The following is a 12,376-nucleotide window of genomic DNA, read 5'->3' on the forward strand; positions in this document are numbered from 1 at the left end:
AAATGGTATACAATTGATTAAAGAGACACTCTTATATTGATTTTTGCAATAGCACAGTATAGTGTGATGCTGGAACATAACTATAGCACAGTATAGTGTGATGCTGGAACATAACTATTTTCTTTCAATTAATTAAATCAAACTTAACTGACTTTATAGCTATGCATTGTATATTTAAGTGCATCATATAACAAAGATTTATTTTCTCCTTTTTGACAGTCTTAATTACAATACCTGGCTTCTTAACGGGTGACTTTTCTCCAGGAGCTCTTTGAATATTTGTCATATCTTTCAAGACGGGGGGAACTCTAGGTAAATTAGGTTCCTGTACAGGAGTACCATCGGTTGCCATAGAGACCTCTAATGATTCAGTAGCAGAGGGGGTCTCTGGAGGTGGGTGTGGATCTAGTGCTAAGCTCAGGTCACCAATGTAATCTGCAAGAAATCATTAATGTAACCTATAAACAACAAATGACATAACTTGTATTTACAAAAAAATGAAGGTGCCTAACTCAGCTGACAAGCAAAAATCTATGTTTTAATGTGTCCCTCTTCAAAAGGAGTGGTCTCCCTCCACAAATTTCTGTCAAAATTAATTCTATCCAAGCTTTAATGGTTATTAACACTTAAACAATATTATACAGTCTGAAAATTTGTTCAATTAGGTACAATTAATTAATATCAAATTACAATTCAAAAACTGAATAAAACATAAAACTCGCAAGTACTCCCATCAATACCATACAGGAAAAAGTCCCACTAAAAAAGATATATATATGGAACAGCAACCAAAATCACTTACAACTTATGCCAAAGCTATGTAAAGCTGAATATCATGTAATATGTCCAGTGGCAGTCCAGATTTTTGGAACAAAAATTTCTCTTTCATTTCAAAAATGGTCAAACATAGATAAATCCGAGATCCAATATGTAAAGAATTTATTTTTACAAGAGTCACTTACTAGTTTGAGCCATGTACATATCTTCAAATGCAGATTCTAGATTCCTCTGATGCTCCTCCCTGTCTTCAATTCTTCTGTGTGGAGGTTCAAATACTTGTTTCTGGTTCAGGAGAAAGTAATTAATAAGTGCATATATCTATGTACTTATATATATTACATACAGAATTAAAAATAAGTTACACTTCTTAAAATACCATTTGTAATTCATATTACAAGAAGTTGCACGTTTCCCTGCTAGTTATACCCTCAATCATACAGGAAGCTGGTATCCTACAGCAATCAAAATTGCTTACAGCATATGCCCCTTCTATATAAAGCCACATACTAAATTTCAAATCACTGTGAGTCAAAATAAATTTGAAGAAATTTGAACAGATGACAGAATGTCGGATGGTGACATGATTTTAAAAGTGGGGATATAATTTAAGTTTCAAGGCTCACATTTTCATCATTCATTATGAATATTCTCTATTCAGATCTAACATTCATTTACCCAATAAAAAAAATAAAATTTAAGATTAATTGATCAGTGGTATATCATTGATATGGTTACAGAATCTGTAACATTTCTCCTGAAAAAATAACAAATATTAAATCTACTTAGTAATTAAGATAATTCACAACAAACACAATGATACTAACAGGTATATCTGCAACAACATGAAGCCTTCTTTCTCTATCTGCCCTTTGTAAATCACTCAGATCCATTAACATCTTGTCATAATCCTAAATAGAAAATAAGAATAAAATAGATGTATTGTTAAAATTAATGCATAAATCTTAGAAAAGTATACAATGTACACAAATTAAAGATTTCAATATAATGTTGAGTTTTCATTGTATTAAGCTAATAACAACCAATTGCAATGAATTAATTAAGAATTTAAATTGTACATTGAACTATTCTACATGAATAAAAGGTTCCAAGCCTGGGTTAAACATCCTAGCAGTTTCTGCAGAGAGTTTTTTTAAAATGACTTTTCAATATGCTGAAATTAATATTAAAAACTTACATGACTGAGTATTTCTTTCTCCAATGCATTATTATGTCTGACTCTAGCCCTGGCCATTCTGTCATTACTCAGACGAACTAACTCCTGAGATTTCTCTCTTATTCTCCTTTCTTCCTCCTCAGCTGCAGATCTTGCATCTTCCTATATAAATAAACAGCTTATTACTCAAATGTACAATCAAACTTCACTCGCTAAAACTCAGAAGGCTCGAACACCTGGGATTTCTCGAACACAATTGAAAGTACCAAACTTTTCTCCTATATAATCTAAATAAATAACTTTGGATTTCTCATACACTCAAACAGACTAGTCGGTCCCTTCGGTAATAAATCTTAGAGACCCTCACTAACTTGAACTCATCATCCATTTTGTCGGCCTGGGTAATATAGAAGTTATGAAAAACTGAAACCCTATCATTAATCAAAATGTCATTTTAGATAAGTACAGGTAATATTTAAGTCATCATTTACTAGGTTAGTTATATTTAATCCCCATTTTAATCTAACATAGTACTAATTAAATTTCGAGAAAGTTCCAAAGTTGTCATGATTAAAGCAACCAAAGAAAATCAGATGAAAACAAATTATTGACCAAGGAACTCGAACTCAGAAAGTTCTCTTAAAGTAAACACAGCATTTTTAATGTCAACAAATCAACATAAACCTCCGAAAGCAAATCAAAAATATCCAAGAACTAACAAAACTTCATAGGAATTAAGCAATTTCTAACGATTAAGTCAAACATGGACCGACAATGAAAAAAATCTGGAAAACCATGAACTTCAATTTCTCAAACTCCAAATAACTCCAACACATTTCAACGGTCCCTGTAATTTACTCTTTTTCTTTATTTTTGGTTTATCATTTTACAATACTCTATGTTACCCACAAGTAAAATGTCTTATAATATTTATAAACATAGATTTGTTATTTATGAGTCCAGGTTTGGGTTTCATAAATAATCTCAAAATGAGAGTTTCCTCGAATCTTCAATTTCAAGTTATTTGATTGGTCCAAATTTGAGTTGAGGAAGGATTGGAGGAAAATCTCAATCTGAGATTTTTTAATGAAACCAGGCACAGGGCTCAGTGTGATTAAGATCTCAAATTGAGAATTTGTATGAAATACAGGCTTTGACTCAAGAATGAATAATATGGTAAGTAAACTAAAAATAAATACAAACCTGTTTATTTGGATCAGCTTTGTCTATGGAGTATTGTTCCATGATGTGATAATGTGTTGTAGTAAAGTTGTCAACATCTGTCATCCTTACAGGCTTCTCTACAACAAAATGGCATTACGTTGGTCAAGAATAACTAAGTTTAATCTCTTTCAGTGAACCATGCATGCGTATAGATTCCAACAAAAGTTTTTCATTATCAATCTTCCTGTGTGTTGATAACACTAACAATAATTTTTTTTACACTGGTTCAACTAGAAAATATAAACAATTTACTGTTTTGGAGTTGAATGAAATTCTTTCCTGAGGGCTATAAGCAAGCACATAAATCTGATTCCTCCTTTTTACATAATACAACACAAAAAAAGTAAGTTCTGAAGTGCTGATAAAATTTTTATAATACTTACTGGAAGTAACATTGAGATTAAGTAGGGGATCAGGTTCTGGGGGAGGTAAAGCAGCAATGGATGCAGATCTCTTTCGCTCTTCCTCTAGTGCAGCTTTTCTGAAAAAGGTTATTTCAAATATTATCCGGTGAAGGAAAATTATACTTAACAAAAACTGGTTTGTGGCATTTGTAAACCTGTAAAAAAATATGTTAACTCTAAATCTACAATGGTGCTGAACAAAAACAACAATCTAAAGTTGGACAGAGAAGTGAACAATGACTAATTAAAGATCCTATATATTAAACAGTGCACCCAACACTAAATTTGTTACAATATTTAACCAATAGGCATCAATGGAGATCATAATAGATGTTGTTGGTGAGAAAGTAGAGTTAGGTCAACAAATATTCAATATAGACAATAATAGTACACTGTCTTGATATAAAACTGATATATGAATGAGGCTTAGAACTTAGGGAAAATAGTAGGCTGTGCTGAGCATTTTCACTTGTTCGTACCAAATTCATATATCAGTTTTTGACAAGTCAGTGCACTGTTATGGTCTTTATACTGTTTAAAAAATGATGTTTAAAGAAAGGAAAACAACAGTTTGATTCAAAGCGGACGACATCCTGGCTACTTCAACACAATGTAATGTTGGTGACGTCACAACAGAAAAGTTATACTTAGTCAGTGCCTATATATCACTTGTAAATAAAGGGTCAATATGAAATAAAAAATCCTTTCCTTGCGTAAGGGTTAATATGAAATAAAAGAAAATCCTCTCCTAGTGTAAGGGTTAATATGAAACTCAATCATAGTTTCTTTCTAAGCAAACTGCTAAGTTGTTCAGTTTTAAATAAACATTAAAAAAAAGAATACTCCAAAAAATTAACATACCTTGCATTAACTATCTTATTTTCTTCAAATTCTCTAAATATTTTCTCTCTACGGAGTTTTTCCATTGCAGAGGAACCTCTGGCCTCTGCTCTTCTGTTGTCCTCTTTTTGGAGAAGATCTCGTTCTTCTGTTCTGTCATACTGGAAATCAATATAAGTTCATTTACCTCAAATTATAGAAATTTTCAAAATAATATTTCAATTATAGAAATTATTTTTGAAAATTAAATAATCTTAATAACCTCTGCAACTAATAAATAGCTGCACTTTAACACATGACATACCTAACCCCTTTTTTGCATAAATTCCCACAAATTAAAAACAAAAAAAATAGAAAGAACTGAAAAATTAAAGGGAGCTTCCTTACATGAAGACAAACAAAACTAGGAGAAAGCTAGAATGATTCCAAAGAAGGGTTGCTGAGATCTTTGCAACAAAAATTTACTATGCAGACATACACTATACACAGGCAATACTAAAACTTAATTCCCTCACATGCCTTAACTAAAGTGATTATTAATTCAATTCTCTCCACATGTTTTTGAATACTCATAAGATGTGCGGAACAATAGTTGGGCAAACATAAGGACAACAGTACTGGTTAATCATTAAATGTCAGTTCACCTAAAGACATACATACATGTTCCAAGTTATAAGTAAAAAAAAAACCAAACAACAAAAAAACAAAACTAAACCTGAAGAACAACTGAACAGCTTTAGGTATTGCAAAAATGAAGATAGCAATCACACTTTAACCCCTAATTTAACCCTGACAAATAAAACAGTTAGAATTTCTATGATTAAAATTACATCATCTATACTTACTTGTTCACCAGCCTCTTTATGACCTTGACCTATACTTTTTAAAGAGTTTTCATATTGGGCCTCCAATTTACGAACTTTTTCTTCTTTTTCTTTTTCAAGCTGGTTCTATAAAACCATGAAATTAAAAAAAAATATCAATGGCATAGAAAACATAACAATTATTTTTTCCCTAATTCAACCAAAAATAAACATCATGAAATAGTATAGAAAAGTAATCACAGTCTTAAATTTTTATTAAATTTTTCTGAATATTTACCGTTTATGTAAGTTCATGTACAGTCTTCATTGTAAACAGTTTTAGTCCAACCCATATTTTGGAAATTTTTGTACATAGATATTACTGGCCTATCTTAAGTAGAATTTAACCAGGCCCACCAGGATTTTTACTTGCTTTAGACTACTGGTTTATGATGAAGACTGCATGTACATGTAACTTTGAATGGTTATTTCATGTCATGTTATGAAGTTTGAAGCTAAAAAATGTGAGTGATTAAAACAGATTAAAATGACTAAATGCAGTCTAAAGATTTATAGCATGTGCATACCTGTAATTCCACAGCTAACTTCTGAATTTGACGATCTTTTTCTTCTTTTACAGCTTGCCTGATTTTAATAGCACTTTGTTTTGACTGTTCTCTGACCTATAATAAATGAAATTTTCAGATATTTTTGTAATTAAGTTGTTGATACAATGTAGAACTAATAAGGCATACAAGCACATTAAATAAATACTGTATAGTAAGAAAGAAATTGTTACCAATCCTATTTGCTTTTATTTGAAATTTTGTGAAGAATAAGGCATTTAATGGTTAATGATTTTTTGGATTAAATATATACATGTATATAAATATCATTCATTATTTGATGCAACAAAATACTTATTATTTTGTATAAATTCATGCATTTATTATGGTGCTCCACGAATAAAAAAATCAACAAAAGTCAATAGTCTCAAATTTCACAAGCCTTTTAATTCTATGCAGAAGTAAAAACAAATACTTGTAACTAAAAATACCATGAGCAAAGCTCACATATTGATACTCCCATCTCCCATTTCGCATATGAGTACCAATTTGAATACTGAAACCTCAAGTAATTAAAAAAGAATGCACAATGATATCATGTGTAAAAGTTTCATTGAATTCCATTTCACAGCATCAGAGTTGTGAATAAATAATAAGGGATAGACAGACAGCACAACATTTTGTACCTTTTGCATTCAAAGTGGGAGATAAATGAATTTATGCAACTTACTGACAAATAAGTCACCAAAAAAATTGAAATACAACATAAATTATTTGCCACTATCTATACTTGGTATATGATTTTAATTCTCACATGATAAGAACTTGATACTTCTCATTTTTTCAACATTTCTGTGCCACTAACACTTACCTGGAGGATTCTTTGTTTGCGTCTTCTCTCTGTTTCATCTTTCACTAATTGTGCTTCCTCGTTTGGACTTAGTCTGTATTTTCCTCTTTTAGCCTTCATAGTTCCATCTAAATCATTAAAAATCCATTTATGTATACCCTTTTTTATGGTTTTAAATCACCTTAAGTAAGTAATGCAAAAAACTACTTACAACTATAAATGTTTGTGAATCAAGAATTTTAAAATATCTATTAACTGCATTGTTTAGTAAACACTCTGATCAGTTCAAATATTTGTATGCCATTTAATTGTCAAAGGCACATTGATTGAAATTCATTGTGTATGGCCATATCAAATACTATGGGACAAACCATCAACTAAATTATCATTTTAAAGGGAGAAGTACATTTCAGTAATCTCTTCAATAAGATCTACTAATATTTACTATTTAAAGGTTCGTGAAACGTTCAATAAATCTTATATATTACTTGTTCTTGAATTTCAATACATCATTCCAATACAAATCAACAACAAAAGAATAATTATGATACATGTAATGTATTTTTTCTAGCTTTGAAAATTGCTACAGAATATGAATAATCTTGAACACTATCAAATAACTTTTAATGTTCATACAATTAACAATGATGTATAATATCTCCTAATTCTAAAGAAAATGCTAATCATGATAATGGAGAAAAGTTAGCTTCTTTTAATATCTAAAAGTTAATCCAAATATATGTTATTTCTTTTCTCCTGACCAGCCATGTTTAAGCATCAACCTCATTTGTTTTCATTAGTAAAAACATATTTTCAAACTATATCAAACAAAACAACAGCTTCCTGTAAGTCATTCATAAAAAAAAAGTTTATGGTAAATTGTACATGCAATTGTTTGAAATGAAAACAGGAAACTTTAAGAGAATTAAAGTTTTTTTTGCCTACAAAAAATGTATCCTTACCCCCCCCCACCCCTTGGGGTATAACTCCCACAAAATAAAGTGGATAAAAAAATTCCAGTATCAAGCTCAACTACATATCATGTCCTACATGTAACAACCTATAACGTTTCATGAAAAGGGTAAGTTCAGTAAATATTAAAATCAGTCCCAAAATCAAAGTGTTATGAATTAATTTGAAAATCTTCATTGAAAACAAAGCTTTGTTGCTGTTCATGCATGAGTTTCACTAAAAGACAAAAGTTTAGTTAAATTTTAAAAATTTAGACAAATCATGGAAGAAAAACTTATTTAAAAAGACATTTTTATGAAGAAAACATACTCTCCAATATTGATACAAAAACAGCCTTCCATATCTTCACAACTTCTGATAAAATATGATGTTGTTTAAAGCTTGCACTCTATTTAATTTTTGATTGAAAAACTATTCCAAAACCTCTCATTTTACTACAAAATCTTTGAAAACTACACAAAAGCAGAAAACTCAACTATAATAAAGACAAATGTAGGATTTGGATATAATTTTAACTAAGAAATATGACAAAAAAGAATTCAAGAAAGACAGATGAAATTTTCACAAAATTATAGGCCTGAAACAAGTAACAGTGAAACTACTCCTCAGGTGTAGTAGTTTCTGAGGAGTTGCACTACAAAAGTGTAACAGACAGACAGACAGATGGACAGGGAAAAAATAATATGTTTCCCCACTAAAGTCAAGGAAGACATAATGATATTAACAAGTTAACTGAATTTCAGACCTTGTGATTCATTAACAAGTAAGTCAAAAGAATTTGAATGTCAATAATATTTCAACCTATTCCAATCTGTCCATTATGAAATTTTCAATTTTTAAACTACACTGCTTCCAAATGTATCATATAATATGCATGATTTCCATATTAAAAAACATCATTTAATATTTTTTTGACTATTTGTTATTCACATATTAAATTATCCACATTTGCATACACGTATATGTAATTAATATGAAATAAAATAAGACATGTTGTAATTATTCATAGACTGTATGTATGTTCCTTGCATTATATTAAGCACAACACTGCTTACATGTTACTTTATATCTTATTTATATAATTGTACCATGTTCATTATTGTTTTTGGTAATTGCATTACTATCTAATATAAACAATATAAAACAACAAAATCTGATACATTTTATAACCAAGGATGAATGATCAGTCTAATTTCCCAAACTACATCAACTTAAAGTTCATAAACATTGCTTAAAAGAAAATGAATTATAAATTTAAATGAGGTATCTGACATCCAACATCAACATTTGTACTTAGTCATCAACACAACATAGTTATATTAAATATATAATGAAGTAATTCAGGGCTTTAATTTTTATTTGTTATTAGTACATAGTGCAAATATATTTTTTTTTCAAGCATGCCATTGATCTACCTTAATGTATTAAATCAATGCAGTTTTTGTAACATACATTTAGTAATATACCAAACCCTTGAAATCATCAACCACATATTAGGAAAATAAGGGGGAAAAATAACAGAAACTAGAAACTATATTTGACAAAAAACTAAGAAAAAATAAGTTAAATCCTACAAATTTCTCAAAATTTTAGGAATCATACTGGCAGTAAATTTGATTTTTGATTTACCATTGAAGCTTGCTAGAAAGACTGGAGATGAAGATTAAATTTGAATAGATATTTCTATAAAGATTCTAGAATTGTCCAACAGAAATCATTTAATGTTAAAGAATGAGATGTATCTTTAAAATAAAGCTTCCTTTTTCCTTGTGGTGCAGTACTGGAAAAGTGGTACGTAAATACAGGTTAATAAAAGTCTGTCCTGTACTTAATATGCTAGTTAAAATGTCAGTGAAAGTGTGCGTATTAGTCAAGATAATCTAGTATTGAACCAAATTCAGCAAAACATAAATACATGTAGACACTTACATTGTAATCTTTAAGGATAATTTAAATCCAGATTACAAAGTTCTGTAATAGGCGAATTTGGCATGGATCATTGAATTATATAATTCATTAAACCAAAAGCAATAAGTCATATTCTAGTCCCTTAGTTTAGTGTTAAAGACCTTACAATCTTGAAAAAAAAATTATAAATGCTCTGCAAGACACAACTACATGTAGCTACGACCTCAGAGGTCCAACCCGGAGGAGTAAGGGTAAGTATTAAGTAGCAGTCTTTGTAAGAATAATGCAAATTCTGTAATATGTGATACACTAAAAAAAAAAATACACATTTTTATTTTTGTTATTAAGTTGCTTTATAGATCTATTTGATAAAATGCATAACTATTCATTCCAATTTGTCTGCTAATAGGAGATAATCCACATAGAAAATTGTATTTTAGTGTCATTTACAGAGTTATCTCCCTTAATTTTGACACCCGGAGAAGCAACCAATCGGAATTGACTAGACGATACCTGCTAAATATGAATGAGTGATGTCATGGGTTTGAGGGAGTGAAGGTGGACTCAAAACTCTGACTTGGGAGGATGGACATGAGTTTGTCACTGACAAAACAGGAATTAGACTTTGGGGTCAAAGTTCAAGGTCATAGGCCAGTGTCCTAGCTAGGGCAAAATGGAGGGGCGCCGCACCCCTCTGCCCCTATTGAGTGCCCATTTACAATTATTTGAATGCCCTTAAAGATTACATTCGTGTTAAATTACCACAAGCCCATTAAGAAGTGTCACCATCATTACACGTACATGTAGATACATTCTGTTGTAATTAACCCTCAGGTAAACCCTGGGTAATTTTCAATGATCAATCAGCTAATCAGGGTTATCTGATGATGATTGACATGTAGAAATTGGATCCTGATTGGATCTATCACCATTTTATGGACAGCCAATCATTGGTTAATAATTATTTTCTTTTGCATAATTAATTTCACAAATATTTTCAAGTTAACAGGTCTATGTTTTGTAGAACCATGTGTGCAAACAATTACATGTTGCACATATTTGTTTATTCAAAATGTCAGTTACATCAATTTCATTTATTTTTAAAAAATACTATATCTTCAAAAGTGAAGGACATTTTTCAAAAGTTATGATTACATTTGTTACAGGAAATAATATTCCGCTTAATCAAATAAGGTTTAGAAATTTAATTGGAGCAATATTGAATACATGTATTTGTTACATTTCATGCAACATCTTACCTCATAGTATGTTGTAAATGTAAAGAATCACCTGCCCTTAATCGGTGTAGAGTGATAGTATGCTGCATTTCTCCTAAATTTCGTCAATACATCATTCTCATATTATAGAATTTGTGTACTCACTTTCTAAAGGAGCGGACCTTTCAGCTTCTTCTAATTATTTGTGGTATAATCTTTTCTATTTATTATATAACATGAAAATGTTAATTTTCACAAAGCACTTCATCAACTGAGAAAGGTCTTTTAATACAATAAGGATATCATGCCTATATTAATGCAGAGAAACTTATTCAATTTGTAAAATATGATGCAACACTGTCCATTCACACATTGTGCCACCTTCAGTTTCAAAAGTTGGCAGGTATGTAATAAGAATATAAACATACAAGAAAACCAAATAAATGAAGGAAGATATTTCTAATTTAATGGAAACAAATCTTAAAAACACTAAGATCAATTTCCCTTTTTGGTTGAAAAAACATGCTACACATTCAGTGCTCTCTTCCCTGCGCCCCTCTATTTTCAAATCATAGCTAGGAACTGTAGGCCACTGTCAATGGTACACGACACATTGTCTTTAAGTGATCTACAAACATACCAAATATCAAACGCCCACATCAAAAAAGAAAATAAAAGGTACAGCCCAGAAACCAGTTCTGGAATGTGACCTTGAGGTCAAAGACCATTATCCATGGTACAAGACACATTGTCTACATTGAAAGACAAAAAAAAACAAACAGACGGATGGACAGAACGATCACTATAGGGCAAACACCACTTTTTTGTGGCAAGACCCTAATAACTCTTACAAAAAGTTGTCTGACAACTTTGATCCCTGAAGACTTTTGTACAAATGTAGGTCTCATAATAAGGATCATTTCAGCAATTGAAAGAATTTGGCTAAACCTTACGGTTCTGGACTTACATGTACATGTGTATGCGAAAAACTACTGTCTCACTCTGACCCCTACATTCTATTTTTAGTAATGACGGCCTTGTTTTTTTTTATGGGTAAAAAAATCTCACATTAGTGATATGCAGGATACCACAAGGAACATTTATACCAAATTTTGTTATAATTGGTCAAGTAGTGTCAGAAAAGAAGACTTTTGAAAGAAATAACATTAAAATAGCATAAAAATGTCGAAAAAGGACAATAACTCCAACATGGTTTATCAGAGTACAACAAAAGTTTACCACAAGTAGATCTAATCAGCTAGATCTTATCATGCTGAACACTTTTAGTATCAGTCATGTGAGCTATAAAAGTAATTTCTCATCTTATCCATGTAAAAAATCCTCTCATTTATGTAAAATATTTACCAAAGTCAAACAAAACATGTACTTAAATGGGTAAAACCATGATATAATGTCTGTGAAATCTCTCAGGGTTAATAAGAAATTTGTTATCACAACTTTTTCTCTTTCCTTGGACTATTCATTTTGAAGTCAAAGGCATCTAATTTACCATTCAAAATGAATTTATCCAACTAAAATACAGTTAAACATTATAAACATATTTTTTTCAGGAATCCATTGTATCATTAAATTGAAGAAAAAAAAAAACTACATGTTCTTACACAAAACATAATTTTT

The 12,376-nt window shown here is 30.4% G+C and overlaps 1 protein-coding gene across 8 annotated transcripts in view; it reads right to left on the minus strand.

Annotated features, from left to right (window-relative positions):
* The window catches only part of LOC148624118 (uncharacterized), a 41,855-nt gene that overhangs the window by 28,250 nt on the left and 1,229 nt on the right, over positions 1–12,376 (minus strand). For all 8 annotated transcript variants that reach the window (XM_088566638.1, XM_088566639.1, XM_088566633.1 and 5 more), the window contains exons 2-11: positions 6,663–6,769; positions 5,813–5,908; positions 5,268–5,372; positions 4,444–4,583; positions 3,562–3,659; positions 3,158–3,255; positions 1,976–2,116; positions 1,605–1,688; positions 963–1,062; positions 235–435 (exon numbers count right to left, since the gene is read on the minus strand). In XM_088566638.1, the coding sequence (XP_088422764.1) occupies positions 235–435; positions 963–1,062; positions 1,605–1,688; positions 1,976–2,116; positions 3,158–3,255; positions 3,562–3,659; positions 4,444–4,583; positions 5,268–5,372; positions 5,813–5,908; positions 6,663–6,761 (1,162 nt within the window). In that variant the 5' untranslated portion in view covers positions 6,762–6,769. The remainder of the gene's footprint in view (positions 1–234; positions 436–962; positions 1,063–1,604; positions 1,689–1,975; positions 2,117–3,157; positions 3,256–3,561; positions 3,660–4,443; positions 4,584–5,267; positions 5,373–5,812; positions 5,909–6,662; positions 6,770–12,376) is intronic.

This window comes from Perna viridis, chromosome 2 (genome assembly GCF_037379345.1).
Source record: "Perna viridis isolate PV_CMFRI_1.1 ecotype Kerala chromosome 2, ASM3737934v1, whole genome shotgun sequence".
NCBI classification, from domain to species: domain Eukaryota; kingdom Metazoa; phylum Mollusca; class Bivalvia; order Mytilida; family Mytilidae; genus Perna; species Perna viridis.